General features: G+C 42.3%; 1 protein-coding gene across 1 annotated transcript in view; it reads left to right on the top strand.

Annotated features, from left to right (window-relative positions):
- The window catches only part of LOC139730078 (uncharacterized), a 69,270-nt gene that overhangs the window by 45,103 nt on the left and 3,456 nt on the right, over positions 1-20,711 (top strand). The window contains exons 32-42 of the mRNA XM_071640986.1: positions 684-798; positions 3,398-3,559; positions 4,085-4,288; positions 4,983-5,072; positions 5,873-6,039; positions 6,711-6,892; positions 9,359-9,721; positions 12,770-14,601; positions 15,376-15,536; positions 16,152-16,280; positions 20,044-20,275. Coding sequence (XP_071497087.1) covers positions 684-798; positions 3,398-3,559; positions 4,085-4,288; positions 4,983-5,072; positions 5,873-6,039; positions 6,711-6,892; positions 9,359-9,721; positions 12,770-14,601; positions 15,376-15,536; positions 16,152-16,280; positions 20,044-20,275 — 3,637 coding nt within the window. The remainder of the gene's footprint in view (positions 1-683; positions 799-3,397; positions 3,560-4,084; positions 4,289-4,982; positions 5,073-5,872; positions 6,040-6,710; positions 6,893-9,358; positions 9,722-12,769; positions 14,602-15,375; positions 15,537-16,151; positions 16,281-20,043; positions 20,276-20,711) is intronic.

The raw sequence follows: 20,711 nt of genomic DNA, 5'->3' as shown, positions 1-20,711 counted from the left end.
CAATCCGTTCAAAAGTTATGAATTTGTAAAGTTTCTGCTCAGTCATGGCTGGATGAGAAGACTACTATAGCTTGTGATGTCACATGTGTATAAAGATGTAAAGAAAGTATAAAGAAAATTCAACATATTTTCAATTTTCTTGCATAACAAATGGTCACTCCACTTCTCTCTTATAGAAGGCAGAGGGAATGATATTACCCTTGACATATATCAGTAACAAGTTGAAGAAATGTGCACTTTATTCAGAAAGTAAAGTTTGTGAATTTCTCTTTTTATTTTCCTTATATCGTTGTACGCATCTGACATCATTTGTACACTGTAGTAGTCTTCTCATCCAGCTGTGATTGCGGAGACACTTTAAAAATTCATGACTTCTGAACAGATTGTCGGATTTTCCCCAAACTTTCACTGATGTGTTCTACTAATATTGCTGCATTCAGTCAACCTACATGTCTGTGAAAGTGAACTTGTCCTTTAATAAACCCTATCACAATCATAACCCTAAACTCTATTAAAGTCCTGGGAGAGAACGTGACCAGAGCAATTGTCGCAGGAGCAAATGTTGTGTCATTGTTCGCGGTAGAGATATTGTCATGTTGAAGTTTGCATGTTTGTATATTATTATGGAGATCTTTGCAGGCGTTTTGCATGAATTTGCTGACTTGTCTGTTTTCTGGTGGCAGGAAAGCAATCAAGTTCTACCTCCATGACCTGTGTGTCTCCCCCAACCGCCTGGACAGCTGGGCAGGACTGGCTCTGGCTAGAGTCGGCCGCTTGGACCTCAAGCTGAACAACTCAGTGAGTAGCCGACAGTAAAAACTATGAGTGGGACCAATTTGTGGCTGGTCTTATCACACTGTCTCATAATCCTGACTGATGGTATAGTATTATTTTGAAAAAAAACTGCCTAAACTTGAATTTCCATAATCTTGGTTGTTATGATTAAACCCATGGGTGTATGCAAGGGGAGGTCGGGAGGGTCATACGACCCCCCCAAATTTTCAAAAGGTCCACTTTTTGTAAAAGACATTGTTGTTTTTCGAGGGCTTTTTACCCTATATACAACAGGAACAAGAAGTGACCAGGTGGTGTACCAGCAAATTGTCAAAAACCTCGTAAATTTTGTAACTTAGTTTTAATATGCCATACTGGTACTTTATTTCTAAGCTGCACTGCCATGCCAAAAAAGTCACTTCTGTATGCACCAAATGGCCCCATTTTAAGATAGAAAATTCAAAAACTCCATACCGTGGGAGGGAGGACACCCCCCTCCCACATCCTCCCCCTGCTCGGTCGCTCCGCTCCATCGCAAAGGTGCAAAGGTCCAAAAATTTTGATTACGACCCCCCTAGAAAAATTCCTGGATACACCCCTGAAACCCTCGTAAAATAAATGTCTAACAGTATATTACTTGTGTGATCATCTCATCTGGGATATGGAAAAGAGAGAGAGAGAGAGAGAGAGACAGACAGACAGACAGACAGACAGACAGACACACACACACACACACACACACAGATAGAGGCAAGAGAAAAAAAACCCTTCCAGGTTGGATTCTCTATGCCAGTCAGCAAACTCAAAAAAACAAAGACACACAAGATGTTAATAATGATAAAACATGCAGATCATCGCTGGGGTGACAAGACCTTGTATCTCAAATTTTGGTGAAAATGCCTTTTTTGGGTTTATGGTCAAATAGTCAGTTAACCCTATTCTAACTGGGCTATTTGAGACCAAGTTTTTACTGAGGGGGGGGGGGGGGGGGGGGTCAATTTGACCCCCCCTTCAGATCTCGGCCGCTGATGGTGCGATTGCCGCAAAATTTTGCCTGAACATAGAGCCGGATGTCAATTACAAGATTACACAGTCATACAATCCAAAAATGTTGATTTTCTATTTTTAGTAAATTAATTATGGTAATTTATGCATGAAATCATATTCTCCCCTGTAACTCCATTAAAAAGACTGAAGGATTTCTAAATGTTTGTGTCAGAATTCCTCCAGACACATTAAACAATTTTCTTGTAAAAAAATAGCACAATCAAAATCAATTTCTTTTGTTTTTTATTGTTTTGTTAATTTCTTATGTATTTCATTGTTTTTTCAACCTTTTTGTTTTCTATTGTTCTTTTCCCAAAATTTATTGCAGGCACTCTTTCAAGCTTACCTACATTAGAATTAATCAATTTCAGTGATTCTAAGTTGAAATAATCGAATTTATGTCAATTTAACAAAAAAACACAATTTGCTTTGGATTTGCACACAACATCATGAATTAGAGCCGTTTTCGGGTTGACATGCATATGCAAAACATTACGTAACATCAGAACGAAGTACCCGGACGTCGCAAATTTGGTCTCAAAATATGCGGGAGACTTCAATGAAAAACGTCATGAAACGACGCGGCAAAATCTTTGCACGTTGCGGAATCGTGGTGCGAAACGTCGAGGGGGGGGGGGTCAATTTGACCCCCCCCCCCCCCAGTTAGAATAGGGTTAAGTGATGTCCTGTCCAAATCCTAACTGTCTTATATCCCCCCAAATGAAGCCACCCAGACATGTCAAAGGAAACGCTATTCCATTCGCCACAGTGCTTTGGCCGCCATGTTTTTTGGCTCTCCTGAACATTTGACATTTTGTAGATACAAGGTCTTGTCGCCCCAGCGACGAAATGCAAGTATCAAGTAACTATGTCAATAATAGTGACTTGACAATGGCTGGTTCAAATCCACAACACAAGATCCGAGAAAGCATCATGCTGGAGAATATCGCATTTATCCAGCTGTATCGCTCATCTGAATGGCCACCTTCCCAACAGGGCTGAATGGCTGATGTCAGACTGCACTTAACTCTTCATGTGCCACGGTTTATTATTCTGAGACACAACATATTCATGCTTTGGGAAACAGTATATTTTTTCAAATCTATGTAACTTTTATAGATTTCTTTTACTATGGACGTGTAATGGGTGAAGTTGTAGAGAAACCGCCAAACTTTGCTTAGATATATTATTGTGTGACAAATCAATGATTGTGTTTCTTTCATGCGATGGGTAGCTACGTTATTGCAGAGCCATGACTTTTGCACCCAAAACAGTGATAGAAACTTAGAATTTAGAGCAAATCCATTGGGGAATACTACTTGATAGACAGGTATCACATAAAATGCAAACTACACGTGACAGGATTGGAATCGTGAGAAACAATTTCAATGAAATGTGGTCTTTGGTGATTTATCAATCGGTTTGGGCGGGTTTGTGCGGTTGAGAAGTATATGTGAACTTGGCACGACATCGCCTGCGTCCAGCGTGTCAACGTGGCATACGGAAAGTTACTATTAATCTTGTCGTTATGAATTCACTTCAATCACTATTATGATGACAACTCCCTTACCTCAAGACTGATTCCAAAACTGAGGGGGCCATTCTGAAGCCGGGGGCCCAGGCGCTGCGCTGCTTCAAACGGGCCCTAGAGCTGGAGCCCACAAACTTCTCTCTCTGGATCGAGTACGGCTCAGGGGCGTACATCCTTCACTCCCACGCCTCCAGACAGATAAAACAGGTATTGATCATTTTCTTTCATCCATCGTCACATCGTCACCATGACAACTGAAAAGATATGTTCTTTACATGAATTTCGATAGATAGGTACATGTAGATAAATAGGTAGGTAGAAAGATAAATGGATAGGTACAAACTGAACATAAATTGCCAGATATATGAAAAGATTAATAGGTAGATAGATGGATTGATATTGCTATAAAAGGTAACCTCATTGTAATTTTGCTTTCAGTGAGGAACATATGCTCTTAATGGGATGAATTCAGCAGTCCTCTCATTACTGTACTTAACTGGACTCTTTTTTTTTGATACTACATTTCCATGAAGGTACCAGTTACAAAGTGGTAAACTCAGCAGTCCAGCCAACCTTATTATAGCAGGGTTTTTGCAGCAGATGCTACTTAGTTGGAAAAGGAAGGAGTACTGTAAAGTCAGATTTAGATTTTTGAAGTGTAACCCAGGGTTTCACTCAAGAGAGATGCACACTCGAACTTTTCCTCCATCCATTGCCACCCTTGCCTACCAGCGGGAACAGCTAGGCATCAGCGCCGACGATGCGGTTGCCCTCGGCGACAAGCAGAAGGAGATGTTGGCGGTGGCAGAGCAGTGCTTCCAGCAGGCCCTGGTGTGTGAGGGGGAGGGTGATGAAGAGTGGCTGGTCCACTACATGCTGGGCAAGGTGGCCGAGAAGAGGTCCTTACTGGAGGAATCCCTCAAGCACTACCTCCAGGTGAGTCTTGGTCTCCTAACCCCACCGGTTCCTTTCCCACCCTTCCTTAACCTCTCCAAACATTATCCCCACCCATTCTTCTTAAACCTCTCCAAACCCCACCCCTTCCATCCCTTCCCCCTTCCATCCCTTCCTAAACCTCACCAGATCCCACCCTTTCACACTCTTTCTTAACCTCTCCAAACCCCATCCCCTCCCACTCTTCTTAAACCTCTCCAAACCCCGCCCCTTCCCACTATTCCTAAACCTCTCCAAACCCCACCCCTTCCTAAATCGTTTCTAACCCCGTTCCTTCCCTCCCTTCCTAAACTTCTCCAAACCCCGTCCCTTCCCACTCTTCCTAAACTTTTCCAAACCCCACCCCCCTTCTCACCCTTCCTAAACCTCTTGTGGCCCAACCCTTCCCTGCCTTCTAAAACCCTTCCTATCCTCATTCCCTTCTTTAATCCCCTGCACTCCTTCCCACCCTTCCTAGGCCCCTCCTAACTCCATCCCTCCCATTTCTTCTGACCATGTGTGCCGTATTTCCTAATATTAACCTGTTGAGGACGGGCTGATTTCGATACAACACATATTTCCCATAGACATTTGCCCGAGTATACTCGGGACTCATCCTCAACGGGTTAATGTCGACAAATCTCCCAGAGCAGTATTTCCACCTTAACTCTCTACCACCAACTTCACCCCGCTCCAGGCCAGTCACCATCTCCACGAAAACGAGGCGAGGTACCCCAAGAAGATCCCCTACCACAACCCGCCAGACTTATCCCTGGAGGCCCTCGAGGTAGGTCAAGGTTCATGACCTTATCCCTGCTTCATGTACAAACTGCATAATTTCGAAACATGCTCCTTTATAAAATGAAGTGTGTTGCCAAATCAGGGTTGATGAGTTCAGTCAAAGACAGGAACAAAGAGAACGTGTCACTGTTATTTGTTATGGATCATTGAAGCCATGGTCCCTTCATCTATGTGAGTACTGTATAAGCTATTATTTTTGCGTTCAGATATTTTTTTCGAATGAGGAGGTCAGAGACATTTCCGCGAGATGATGTTTTCGCGAACTGACACCAACGGTATCGGAAATGCACAATTACCTGAGTGCAATGTGACATTTTCGCGTGCTGTTAAATTCGCGATCCAACTATGATTCGCAAAATTCGTGAAAATTAGACCCTCGCGAAAATAACAGCTTATACAGTGCAACCCTTGTGTTGACAGCACCAGATATCTGGCACACTTGCTCACTTTCAAAGATGGATGAGGGTTCATGAAGAATTAAGTCGATCTTAAAAATTAATATCGACATGGATTAAATTATGGTATACCACTGGTTTCCCTGTTCACTTTCATCAGGCTTTCAAAATCCACTTCAAATTGTTAGCAAAATTTTGAGAAAGATTCTTTCTCATATATGTTTTCTTGTATACCAGTGGGTGCATGCAAAAGTTTCACAAATTTTCATTTTCATTTGCAAGTTAGAACGCCATTGAAGACATGCAGAGCATACAATGCTATCCTCACCTTGGTTCAGAATTTTCATCAATTTGTTACACACTGACCATTCATTCCTGATATCTACTTCAGATGTATTTCAGAGTCCATGCAGCCGTCCTTAAGCTCATCCAGTGTTCAGAGCTGGGGTCAAAGGTCAAGGGTCATAGTTACACCTCTCTGGAGGGCATGATCCAGGAAGCAGCCCTGCTGCCGTTTGTCCGTGCCGAGGAGAAGAAGCGGGACCCGAGCAGCGAACAGTGAGTGTGCGCTGATCCTCTATAAAAAAAAAGAAAACTTTACTAGCGCCCTGCCAAGTCGGTTAGATAATAATGATAATGATGAATACTGTTTATATAATGTTTCGATCGATGTTTTAAAGTACATTTATACAGAATAGGAGAGTGTAAATCAAATGGCAGAATGTCATTGCACACATTGTGATATTTGTATAGCAAAAACGACAAAACAGTACCATTAATTGAGTGAGTTTGAGCATTGATTTCAATCTACACTGTGACCATATTATTCAATGTGAAAAGGGATGTTTGTTCCAGAGAGAAATTGGGCAATGACAGCAAGAATTTCATGAATTTGTATAATAAAGCAGTACCCGCTGCATGCTATAAGGATTAGAATCAACACTTGCTGTCGGGCGAAAGCTCGGTGGTCAAGTGGAGATGACGTCTGTCCGGTGATCAGGAGGTCATAGGTTCGAATCCTGCTCGAGTAAGTACGCCCATGATTCTTTTATCATGGCTACTACTAAAACCCTGATCAATTCAGTGCTTATTTACGTCGATGTCCGAGGGCAATTTGTCAATCAATTGCAATGAAAACATCTCGAAGGAAGAATTTCATTAAATTGTAAAAATAACTGAAGAAAACAAAATAGACTTTTATGTTTGTGTTGTCTGCATCCCATTCCCAGCTCTACTGACACGGAACAGGAGGCACGCACTGGTCCTTTCAGGCCGGACCCAGCTACACTGGTCATTGTCAAGACATCGGGCAGCCCCGTCTACGTAGCCACTCCCCAGGACCATGACTATCTCCGTGATAAGCACAGACGCCAGAGGTCAAGGGTCAGCAGTCAGGAAGACATGACCACAGGTACGAAATTCTCTCTCTCTCCTTTCTTTTTCTCTATCTTTTAAGAACTTAGGATAAAGATATCATTTACCATTGGGAGCAGTGATTTGTAAAATGAAGGGGTCAGTGCAACATAGTGCTAACCCACACAATAGTCATTTTGAGATAATCGCTGTTGAATGTTTGGAAAGTCCATACATTGTACATTAATAAAACATGAGTGCATGCAATTTTTGCCATCTTATTGGTTGAATTCGAGTATGATATTGTCACAGAGGTTTGAGTGAAGGATAAGGATTATGAAAATGCATGTAACTCAGTTTTTGACAAATGTGTGGGTTAGCACTATATTGCACCGACCCCTTCAAATATTCAAGATATCACATTTGATGCATATGTGTAAGTCAGTTGTATCACAAAACATCCTACCATATAAAGATTTTGCAGTAAAACCTGAAATGTAAAGGAGATATTACTATTCTTCTCAATTAACCATAAATGTAGATGTTTCAGTCTAGAAATGAATTTGTTGATTGGTTTCCATTGTGTATATTTTACAAAATATTGTTTATATTGATCAATAATTTTATATTGGTTGTTTCTATCCTAACTCACATCTTAGAACTATTTTCAAGCACTAAATATGTGCTTGTAGTAAATATGTGCAAATAGTAAATAGTGCCTTTAAAATTGTAAAGTAGAAATTATAATTAGGCTCAGTGCATTTTCCAGTGCTGAAACATCAATGTTTTTCAACAAAGAGTTGTTCTTCTGCACCATATATCAATGAGTTGATGGTAAATACATTTACAAAGATAGATACAAGTATGTAGTACAGTGCACTCCCATTGTAATGGACACAGTTAAAAAAAAAATTTGCATGCCGTCAATCCCTCGTTTGAGGCGAGTCCCCAACTGGGGAATACCCAAAGTGGGGTGCGTATATTTGTCGTTTGGGAGTTGGGAGTCGAAGTACTTGTCCATTGCAAATAAGCTTTCTGCTCAGGCGTGACAAACCTGGAGGCCAAGCCAGGGTTTGATGACTCCAGCAGCTGTCGTATTACGTAAGAGCATGATAAGGATATCTGCCTGTGGCAGACCATTCAAAGTGAACTCAATTTTTTCTATCCTTTTTAAAGTTTTCAATTTTATATTCTATTGAGAAATTCTATGGTCATCCATTTTACATTTCGAACGAAAAAAATTGACCCGTAAATAACGAAAATACAGGAATAAGAAGGAGAGCATTGCCAGTTTGCCGGTGCTATTTGGCAGTGAGTTACAACGGGGAGGTGAGACTACTCCCTGGTTACAATCAGCCTGCTGACTGGATCATTGAGAAAGCAGCTGTCGTATTACGTAAGAGCATGATAAGGATATCTGCCTGTGGCAGACCATTCAAAGTGAACTCAATTTTCTCTATCCTTTCTAAAGTTTTCAATTTTATATTCTATTGAGAAATTCTATGGTCATCCATTTTACATTTCGAACGAAAAAAATTGACCCGTAAATAACGAAAATACAGGAATAAGAAGGAGAGCATTGCCAGTTTGCCGGTGCTGACAATGTGCTATTTGGCAGTGAGTTACAACGGGGAGGTGAGACTACCTCCCTGGTTACAATCAGCCTGCTGACTGGATCATTGAGAAAGAGAGAGAGGGGGAGAGAGAGAGAGAGAGAGAGAGAGAGGGAGAGCGAGGGGGAGAGAGGGAGAGAGAGGGGGGAGAGATGGGGGAGGGAGAAGGGGAGAGCAAAATGGAATGACAATAGTTCCGGTCACTACAGTACAGGCATGCTCTGTCTGCATACGCTGAATGTCTACACTCACGCACACACACGTACACACACACACGCACCATGGAGCTACATGGCCCATGCCAAAACCAAAACAATCTCCTCCTCTCGCGGTGCCCCCCCCCCCCCTCCTGTGGCGCTGTGGCGATGACTGATGCTTAGATTAGGCCAGGGTCAAGAAACAGGTGTTTTATATCTTTGACTTTAAGTCATTGATTGCCAAGATATGCACTGGCATTATTTACTGGGGTGTAGCCTCTTCAAACGAGAGATTTGCGTCATGGTTACAACGAAGTCAAAATTCAGGCTGCAACATTATCCACTCTTTGTATCTTTATTCTTTATTTGTTCGGTTATAACGAAATTTCGATATAACAAAAGAAAATTGCCGGTCCCAAGGACTTTGTCATAATGGGAGTCCACTGTGCAGGTTACAACACAAAAGCAAAACAAAAAACAAACAAAAAGAAGTTTTTGAACCCCAAGGAAACAAGCATCGTTTCCAGGGGACCGTTTCATGAAACTTTTTGTCGGTGATTTACACTGACAACTGTTAAAAGCTACTGAAATCCTTGCATCTGATTGGCTGATAGCAAATTTGTCGGTGAAAACCTCCGATGAACTCATTGATGAAACGCCCCCCTGATTGATGTCATGTGATCACTAATCTACCTTTCTGTCGTTCTTCCGCAGACACGGCGTCCGAAAGCGACATTTTCTCTGGCGACGAGAGCATGTCCTCCTTCCCCGTTCCCTCTCGCAGCTCTCTCACTCTCCGCCCTGTCCCAGTCCGCCGGCCTGTAGCGTCGGCCGTCGAAGCTGCTACTGGTGCAGTGCCCTCTAGTGCTGGCATGAGGAGAGGCTCGATCACCCGGCCCGACACGTCGTCTTCGCAGACTCCGAGCACCCCGGATGCTGCGGCCTCCTCTGCTTTGGTCTCTGCAGTGCAGAGTCAAACGAGCGACGGGAAAGAACAGTTTGGAAAGGCTCAGGAAAATGATGAGACAAAAATACAGACAGACTCAGAAACAGACAAACAGCGAGAGATAACCAAAGGTACGGATACAAACTGATTCATCAGGTGATTTGATGGATTAAAGGGATTATACAGTACTGGTTGAGGTGAGGATTCAGGTATATAACATTTTTTGTGAGATGATGAGAAACATCTAATGAAATATGAAAGAGCATGTAATTTCAAGAAGGATTCAACATTTATTTGAAAGAAATTGGCCTTGAAATGGCTGAGATATCCAAAAAAGCCATCCTGATTAAATTGACAGGCCATGACTTTTATTGGATCTCTTTGTTTTTCATTGTTTTTTGATATCTCAGTCATTCAAAACCGATTTTGATCAAATAAACGTTTGATTCCCCTAAGAATTGTACGCTCTTTAGCTTTTCATAGAGTGGTATCTAAATATCTCACAAAATGTTACAAGCTGAATCCTCACCTCAACCGGGACTGTACAGTCCCTTGTTAGATCAGTTTGGTTCATTCATTTCTGACCAATTTTTAATCAGACACACTGAGTAAACACATGTGGAAGTTGGAGGGAAGATTTTGATGGATTGATTGATTACTCAATTTCACAAATTTATTAATTTATTTACATCTAAAACAAATTCCTAATGTGATGCATTCTGTAAGATGCAGGTGTTTGCTGATATTGATGAATTCATTGTATGAAGGAATTTGACAAATATCTCTGAAAATGCACTAGTGGAGTTCACTTGGCCAAATTTGGTTTGGAGTTTTGAAAAAAGACAATAAAAAAAAAGTTTGCCTTCAGACAAAAAAGGTATCACTTTAATAATGAAAGAAAAAATAGCATCAAAAAGTTCTTCAATTTACAGCAGTTTTGTCAACCTATTCTATCTTCTTTCATCCACCAACCTATTTTTTTTGTCCCCGCCGAACGAGTTCGAGCAGGGGACTATGAAACGGGCTCCGTACGTGTTTGTGTCCGTGTGTCCGTCCGTCCGTCCGTCCGTGTGTCCGTGTGTGCGTCCGTGTGTGCGTCCGTGTGTAATCAAAATCTTCAATTTGCTACTTCTCTGTCATTTATGAGCCAATTTTGATTCTGTTTGCTTTATATGATATTATAAAATGGGTTCAAGAATGTAGCCAATAGGAAGCGCTGAAATGAGACACACCTCCTTCCTTTTACTTCAGTACAATTGCACTGCCTGTAATCCTATGGTAGATTGCCGATCGTCTGTGCGCGCGGCGGCTCCTTTGATGAATTGCATGCATATGCGTACGCGCTGTCAATCCTGTAAACAACTTCTAGTTCGGGCTGCCGGCCGGCCGGCCTGTCTTCCCTTGTGCATAACATATGTGGCGTACGTACGTATACTGTACCGTACTATATGTACACTTTGTACAGTACAGTAGACCAAGCGTTATGGGACCGGACGCGTACATGGAGTCACTTTGAAGAGCAAATCCAACGATTTAGCAGGTTAATTCTCACGCCGTTTTCAGAGTATGTTGTCTAGTAGGCCTATATGAGGAGTCTATATCAAGTCTTTAAGGTAAAGGGTGCATATTCTATGTAAAATAAATAAGTAAGTTTTCATGCGGGTGTCCGGAAACCCAACCCCCCATTATACTTATACTGTATGTGCGGGACTTCCGCGAGTGCGACGTGCGTAAAAGTTTGGGACGAACATCTTCGGACGTCTTGACCCACAAAGGTACGTGAAAAACGCTGAAAAATGATGTTAGTTTTCGAATTTTCGACCCATTTTATAAAACAAATGATGCACAGGATTATTTCGTGGCGTTAGTGTACTAACGCACTCTATCCTGTGCATCATTTGTATAGCACTACATGGGAGCTTTGAAACTTCTACACAGAATTTCAGTCGTGACCTTTGACCTTGACCTTTGACCTATATTGTACATTTTGCTACAAAATGCTACTCCTTCGCCATTTCTAACCCGATTTCGATTCCGTTTGCTTTATGTGATGGCACTAGGTGAGGGCTTCAACACTTCTACACAGAATTTTGACCTTTGACTTCTTTGACCTTTGACCTTGATTTTTTGACCTGTATTGTACATTTTGCTACAAAATGCTACTCCTTCGCCATTTCTAACCCGATTTCGATTCCGTTTGCTTTATGTGATGGCACTAGGTGAGGGCTTCAAAACTTGTACACAGAATTTTGACCCTTGACTTCTTTGACCTTTGACCTTGATTTTTTGACCTATATTGTACATTTTGCTACAAAATGCTACTCCTTCGCCATTTCTAACCCGATTTCGATTCCGTTTGCTTTATGTGATGGCACTAGGTGAGGGCTTCACTTCTACACAGAATTTTGACCTTTGACTTCTTTGACCTTTGACCTTGATTTTTTGACCTGTATTGTACATTTTGCTACAAAATGCTACTCCTTCGTCATTTCTAACCCGATTTCGATTCCGTTTGCTTTATGTGATGGCACTAGGTGAGGGCTTCAAAACTTCTTCATAGAATTTTGACCTTTGACTTCTTTGACCTTTGACCTTGATTTTTTGACCTGTATTGTACATTTTGCTACAAAATGCTACTCCTTCGGCATTTCTAACCCGATTTCGATTCCGTTTGCTTTATGTGATGGCACTAGGTGAGGGCTTCAAAACTTCTTCATAGAATTTTGACCTTTGACTTCTTTGACCTTTGACCTTGATTTTTTACCTATATTGTATATTGGCTACAAAATGCTACTCCGCCATTTCTAACCGGATTTTGATTCCGTTTGCTTTATGTGATGGCACTAGGTGAGGGCTTCAAAACTTCTACACAGAATTTTGACCTTTGACTTCTTTGACCTTTGACCTTGATCTTTTGACCTATATAGTACATTTTGATACTAAATGCTACTTCCGGCGGGGACATATTTTACGCACCGCGTAATTTCTACTTTTCCTTGTTTTGTTCTGAGTTTGTTTGTTTTTTGTCTTTTTACTCTGTCCCTCTCTCATCATACATGGATCAGTGAGGGTATTTTGTCCTTTTGGCCTTTTGTCTGTGTGCCAATGTGTGTCATATCAACCCACATGCTTATCTTTGTGCGTGATTAAAATGCTCGTTTTGTTAAAACCCACTGCAGACATTCCTGCCATCGTCGTATCTGAGCCTAGCCCCGAGCAGGTGAATTCAGATTCGGCAGAGTTGCAGGCCACGACCCCTGACCCGGAAGTACAGCAGTCGAGTCAAGATCAGGAAAGAGGGAACGAAGGGCAGGAGGCAAGCGATAGAAAAGACACGGGCGGTGAGGATGGTTTGCATACCAATCTAACATCTGAAGTGACAGAGGAGATGACGGATGAAGCAGTGAATGCCAGCGTCACCATGGAAACGGATGTGGATGCCAATCTAAGGGAAGATGGAGAAAAAGCAGGTGAAGTCATTAAGGAAACTGCACAGTCCTCGGAATTGGATACGAGGCAGTGCGTGTCACCTGACCGCACCAAATCGGAGGAATTAAATGAAGCGGGAAGGAAAGAGGCTGATGGAGATGGCATGGAGCAGGATCGGGTGAAGAATGGAAGCAAAACAGAGGAGGAAGAGGAGGAGATGGAACTCGAGCAGGCCAAGAGTGGTGAAGAGGAGAACGAAGATGAAGAGAAAACACTTGCTGAGACAGACAAGGATGCAAAGAAGAAAGATGAGGATAGCACCGAGCTGAACATTCCAAAGGAGAGGAGGGAAGGAGAACCAAAGGAGGAGGAAGAGGAGGTTCATGAGGAGAAACCAGTGGAGGAGGAGGAGGATGCAAGGATGGATGTGGTCCCCACTGCTTCCAGCGATGAGCCAGGAGCATCCACACCCCTCCAAGTCAGTAAGGATGATGCTAGGATGGATGTGGTCCCCACTCCTTCCAGCGATGAGCCAGGAGCATCCACATCCCTCCAAGTCAGAAAGGATGATGCTAGGATGGATGTGGTCCCCACTGCTTCCAGTGATGAGCCAGGAGCATCCACACCCCTCCAAGTCAGAAAGGATGAAAACGAAGGCAAAATGGATCTAGGGGATGTACCCTGTGCTGATGGAACTGAAGTAACCATGGCAACAGGAGTTGGTGAGAGTGAGGAAGATGTTCAGATGGAGGTTGAGGAAGAACAGGGTGAAAATGAGACAGTGTCCTCCCATCTGGTTTCAAACAAAGACAAAGCGGAGACAGCAAAAGCAGCAGACTCTAGCACTGCACCTAGTGAAGAGCTGGTAGCTATCGAATCCACAGGATCATCCATTTCGGAAGAGAGTAAAAGTGTGACCCTTCAAAAGACAGCTGAGACTATGGATGATCAAGATGACGCTTTGCATCCATCAGAAGAGAAGCAAGATGCAGTCGCTAAGCAACAAGAAGAGGAAGGTGGGACTCGCGAAGACAGAGAATCTGCCAGTGACCATAAATTGGAAAGTGAGCCAAGTGAGCTTGGAGAAGGACTGAAGACAGAAGAGTCAAAGGATGCGGAAGATAAAATGGAAAAGAATAAGATGAGGATTGGAGACCAGGAGGAAATGATGGATGTTGAGAAGAGGTGGGAGGATGGAGAGAAAGACAAGGCAGAAGAAGTAGAGACAGGAGATTCCAAAGTTGACAGCAGTCATCGAGAGGAAAGTGTAGAGATAGAGCAAAGCAGTGGAAAGGAGAAGGATCCTCAAGGCCGTCCAGCCGGGGAGGCGATGGAGAAATCTGGTGCGCCATCTGATCAGAAAAGCAGTGAGGCAGGGGAAAGAGATGATGGTCAGAGGGAAAAGGAGATTGATAAGGAAGAGGAGAAGGAGGAGGAGGTAGAGGAAGGGACGAAAGAGAGGCACATCAAACTGATTGATGCTTGTGTCGCTGCCATGAAGCTCTGTCTCCAGCGCTTTCCCCAGCATTACAAGTCTGCCTATCGGCTCGCCTTCATCTACGCCCACACTCCCTCTCACAAGGTTTGTTTAATAGACTTTGTCCTTCCAGTCTTTTTTTCTGAAATTGTACTGCACACAAAAACTAACAAAAGCAGTGCAAATGAAGAGTTTGTTCGCAAAAACCGATAAGTCCATTTTTGAAGATTTTGAAGTACGGTCTCTGTCATAAAGTACAAAATAATACCTTTTAAATGATATATTGGTCACTGCATATAAAGGTACACTTTTGAAGTTATGGTCAAAAGAAGCAAAAATTTTCTTATTATTCTCTGTATTTTTCTCGACCTTTAATCGCAAAATCTCCATTTGGCAAATATGGACTTATCGGTTTTTGCAAACAAACTCTTCAAATGTTCTTGCTCAGTGAACTCATGATATTATTTTAGAGATGAGAGGCAAAGAAGGGAATGTACCGAGAGATTTATTCTTACGGCTTGCTGTGACATCAAAGGAGGTTAATATAACCTCATCACAATAAGTAAACACAGTCTTTAACACAAGAGCGAATGAGAACAACAGACTCCAGTTCAGTGATCCCACAACTTAAGCACAAGGAGTTCAATGAGTTTGTTGAAAATGTGGCAGGGGTGAGTGGGATCACATTCATTATGACAGGTTTGCAGTTATCTCCTTGTAGTAAGGGGAAGCTAGTGCATTTATAACAGGGATGTCAAGGAAAGAACAGAAAGGGAAGGGAGCAGTTAGTGTCAAAGCCAACAAAATGAAACTTTTTGTTATATTTTGACTTCCATCCATTCTTATTCATCCCGCTCATTGTCCTCCGTGTGGTTGCAGAATCTCGCGTGGAGTCGCGACATCCTGATAGCGGGTGGCGCGTCGACCCCGACGAAGCCGCCGCCGAGCCACATGGTGGCGCCAGGACTCTTCTACGAGCAGCACAAGAACAGGAACCTCTTCCAGGGCATCTGGAGGATACCCATCCAGGACATAGACAGGTAGGTGGGGGCGAGGTAGAGGGCGTTGTTCAAGGTTTCCTGAGGGAACAGGAAGGGCGGGGAGGAGGGAGGGAGATAACAGGAACCTCTCCAATGCAGCAACTGCAGAATACTCATACAAGACAGACACAGGAGAAGCTACAGATAAACTGTGTGAAAAGCGAGATATTTCCGCAGGATGAATTTTCGCAAATTGGAGCTAACAGCCATTTTCGCAGCATGACATTGTTGCAGACTGCCACTTGCATTCAATGCATATAGTGTAGACAAGAACATTCCTTGTGATTTCACGTTCATTCTAATTTCGCAAATCTGGTTTCTCGTGAAATTTGAGTAGGTCTGTAGAAATTGTGTACATGCAGAATCTCTGTATCATCCAAAACCATTCGGCTATGCCTGGTGGTTTCAAATAATTAAGTGGTGCTTTGTGTTTGCAATTACTTGTGACCCACTCCATTCGGTGAGTCTTTTGTGTTATTTGAATGTATTATTCAATATCGTACAGGTCTGGCAGTTCAGCCGTGATTGTAAGAATATTCAATCCATTTTATAAAACAGATAACTCCCAGGTTTGAGTCATGAGTACTGATTTGTTGTTTTTTTTCCACCAAACAGGTCTGGTAGTTTCCCCTGGCACATGTATCGCTCTGTATCCCTTCTGGTCTTCATCCTGACACAGCTGGCTGATTACCGACTTCTCCTCCAGGTTGCTGTCAAGCTCTACAGGACGCCTGACCAGGGAAAGTAAGTAGAGGGCGCTGTGCCAAGGTGGTCTATCACTTGGTTTACTCCCACTTCATCTAATAACCATATAGTCTCAACCCACATGTTGTAGTCCTGTTTCGACTACAACCAGTTCGTCTAGTATTAAAACCATTTATTCCAATTGCCATTTAGCCTCATTTAACACTTGGTCTACTTCCGGATGGGCTATGCCCACTTCGTCTAATACCCACAGTTTATTAGACAAAATGGGAAGAAGTCCACAGAGACAAAACTGCAATTAGACCATCTGGTCATTAGATGAAATGATAGGTAGCCAAAATGGGCATTAAAGTGAAAACTAAGTTTCGGTAGGTGCTTGAGAACCCGTCTAGCACCATTTCATTTTTTCTTGCAATATATCGAAAGAGTCCACTAAGAAACTTACCTGGCTGACGCGGTTTGCCGGAATGAGGAGTCGGTTTGGAGTATTTTGAGAAAAATAATAATAGTAGGAAAACCGACTTTTATTCCAGAAGGCTCAAGACTAACTCGGTCTCGGGAAAAATTCGACCCTACTTCAGACAATTCACACGCAGTTCGTGATCGCCACATTCTACTGGCCACTGCATAATACCAAATGAGGCCTAACTGAATGGACAGGAAAGTGCGTGCTAACGTAATCCTGTACAAACAAAACAAAAATGACAGCGCGCGGTCCTCAGTTGCTGAGACGCGCGATCTTTGGAGTTTTTGTTGTTGTTTATCAAGCGCCTTTGATTGTTTTAGAGGTGCTTGATAGGCGCACACTAAGTTTGCATGCGCGCAAAAGAGGTTTTTGATGCGCGGACCATAACTGCGAGTAGCCAGAACACGAAGCGCTAGTTTATACAGGCCGCTCCCATAGGACAACACTGTACAATCAGAGGGACAACCATTACAACTCATCCCGCAGTCAAAGCGAAGCCGAGTTATCCCCGAGTCCGAGTTTAGCCTGACCCCGTTCGGGTAAGTTCTGAGACTGAACCTTTTTGGTTAATATTTCGCATTTTCGTCGTTACCCATCGAATATCTTGTTCTAACATCGTTATCCTGCACATTTCCTAAGCATACGTTCACATTTGGGAGCGAAATTTGACAACTTTTGCAGGCCTACCAGAACTTTGTTTGGGCTTTAAACCAACCAGTGAGAAGAAGACAGAACAGGCATTAGATGAAATTGATATGAAGTGAGTTTAGCCGTAGTGGTGTTAGACAAACTTGGAAGTGGACCATCTGATAGTAGGCCAAGTGGCAATAAACCCTTTGCCAACAGCCCTTTTGATTGAGCTTTCCATTATAGTGAATGTGGTTGGAAATGCGACAAATGAATCTTATTGTAATAGGGTGGAATACTTTCCGTGTAGCAAATATTATGGTTTGAAGTGCGAAAATACACATGATTGTTATGTGGTAGACAGCAAGTAGAGGGCGTTCTAATGACAGCACCTTTGAATGGGTGATCCATATCATGAATGTCGTATGAATTGCGCAAATACCATCTGATGGAAATACCCAGAGCAAATTGTTTTTATCATCGTCAAGGAGGTAATGTTTTGCAAGCATTTGTTGTTTTGTTTGCATGTATTTTTCAGGATAGTTTTGCTGTAATAAAAGAAGCTGCTGATATGTGTTTTGCGTGCTGGATTAGGATCTGGATCCATTTGTTTTGTTTTGTTTGTGTTTTTATGCCTGCGCCACGAAGTGGTGCCAGAGGCATTATGTTTTTGGGTTGTCCGTCCGTCCTTTCGTCCGTCCTTCTGTCCGTCCGTAATGAATTTTGTGGATAGCGTAACTAAAAAACCTTTTGAGGTATCCTAATGAAACTTGGCATGTATGTGTATATATGTGTATATCTATGCAATGCCTGAATATATTTTCTTGAAACTTAGTGTATACATGTATTAACCAATTAAGATTCTCTGGTGACAGTTTGGGGTCATAAGGTCAAAGGTCAAAAGGTCAAGTAAAAATATTAAAACTTCACTGTTTTCTCCGTATCATGGAAATTGTTCAAGGTATCTCTATTGAACATAGTATATATACATGTACTGACTGGCAGTGATTATCTAGAGAAGTTAGGGTTCATGGGGTCAAAGGTCAGGGGTCAAAGGCCAAGGGCAACACTTCAAAATTTTACTATTTCCCTCATATTTATGCAATGCCAGCAGGATTATTTTTTTTTTACACTTGGTGTATGCATGTATAACCTAATAGAGATTCTCTGGAAACTTTCTCCTTTTTTTTTCTTTTTTTTTTGCCTCAAGGTCAAAAGGTCAAAGATCAAGGGAAAGTGCTGAACTAACTTTTTCCTCCATATCTCGAAAGTGGCTCAAGTTATCTTGAAACTTACTACAGGTGTACATATTTATGCGTGTTCTGCCTGACAGTGATTATCCTATGAATTTTAGGGTCAAAGGCCAGATGAAAATGGTAACAATGTACTTTTCAATACAGAAATTGCACTTTTTCTCCATACCTTGAAAATTACTCAATGCATAAACTTATGAATGGGTCAAAGTCAAGTTAAAGTCCTTAAATCCCCAAATACATGCTCTCCTATTCATCCAATTAAACCTAGGTCAAGGAAGGTGAACATTCAACACATTTGTGACAAACTTGTCATTTTAATATTTTGCCAATTTAGTGAAAATGTAATCACACATTGTCCACATGTACTATAAACCATGACCTATTAGGAGAATCATGCATTATGGCGGAGGCATACCAGTCTCCTTAGCGACATTTCTAGTTTAAGGATGCATTTTACAGTTCTATGACATTAGTGATGCAGTGGCTGTGGAAGTGCTTCTTGTTCTTTTCTGAAAAAAGGTACTACTAATAATAGTAATAATAGGTCTTATTTACCCAGGGTAGCCTCTTCAGGGTTTGCCACTGCTCAACCAGAGGGCCCCGCCCCATTATTACCCTAACATTGCCAGGTACAGGATTGTACCAATTTATACACCTGGGTCGAGAGTGGCATGGTGGGTAAAAACATCTTGTCCAAGGACGTAATTCTCCATATCGCATATAGCCGATATCCAGCGATATCAGCTCTCGATAGCAAAAATTCCCTTCAAAGTACACGGATGTGCTGGGAAGGGCACTTCCGGTGCTGGCGCGCTAGTTGGCGATCGATGCTTTCTTGCTTTTATACGACGGCTTCGTTGGCTTTCCTGGCGAGTGTCTCGAGTTCTTGTCTTCGTTTCACAGCATTTGGAACACTGCGACTGTTCAAAAATTCTCTCAGTTGTGGCACTGTCATTCCCTGAAATTCATCCATGATGAATGCGTGAACAGTTCAGAAAAAGAACGATGAAGCTTCGCACTTTCATTGAGGGTATAACGTTTCGAAACTGTTACCGGAAGTGAGCTTCACAGCAAAAATCCCCGGATGTTGATATTGATAGCTGATATCGCTGTATATCGGCTATATGCAATATGCCGAATTAAGCACTGGGCGGGATTCAAATTCGGCACCTCCGATCGGAAGTCAAAGAGTCTTATTCACAATGCCACAGCTACATGTAGATACAAGAGAACAAGATCCGAGAGAACTTTCTTAAAAGATTTATTGTGAGCACTGGTACATAGTTATGACTGTTTTATCTGTCCTTAAAAAAAAAGAAAAAGATGTATGAAAGAGTGAAACCAATCTGTTTGAATATTCATCTTTGAATACCAAATTACCGGTAACCTTCCACCACAGTCTGTGATGGTCCTCAAACAGCAATAACAAACTCTTGTTATCCCCTCCCTCCAGAAAGTACCTGCGTGACTCGGACCGGCTGTACCTGGCACAAGAGGCGTTCAACGCATACGTCTCCACCGTCCGCGGGCAGATTGGGGCGCCCTCTCTGTCGGAGGGTGACCGCCTTTCGCTGGTTCTCTCCACCTACCACTGTCTGCGAAATAGCCAGGACAAGATGCCGCGGAACACGGACATCTCTGCCGAACTCCTCGTTCACTCATACACAGCATATCGAGGAAAAGCAGTAAGCTGCTGATCAGTCCATAACATCTGTCTTTATCGCACCCCCACTCTAATAGCCTGGTAGATCACAGATGCATGTCCAGCAAATTTAGTATGTTGGGAACAAGATTTATATATATTTTTTTTGTTCCATTCATGGCACAACTCTAGCAGCTTGGTAAAGAAAATGAAGACCTGAATATAAGAACGACCCAAGTCCAATTTCTGACCAAATTCAGTTTGACATGGGAAATTGTAGCTTATGCATGGACTCATCTTGTGTATAAATGATAAATCCTAATTACCCCCGGAAGTGCCTGAAATGAATGAGTTAAATCTTACATTAATGTAAGAATGAAGGACTTGGATCATTCTTACATTCATATTATAGTGCCCTCTCTCATCCTTCTCTCATCTCTATAGCAGAATATCATGTATATGAATCAAAGAACGACCCA

Source organism: Diadema antillarum, unplaced genomic scaffold (genome assembly GCF_040938485.1).
Source record: "Diadema antillarum isolate AM-2024a unplaced genomic scaffold, OU_Dant_1.0 seq00000290_RagTag, whole genome shotgun sequence".
Lineage (NCBI taxonomy): Eukaryota > Metazoa > Echinodermata > Echinoidea > Diadematoida > Diadematidae > Diadema > Diadema antillarum.
Note: the sequence above shows the minus strand (reverse complement) of the source record. Positions and strands in the feature narration are given on the sequence as shown.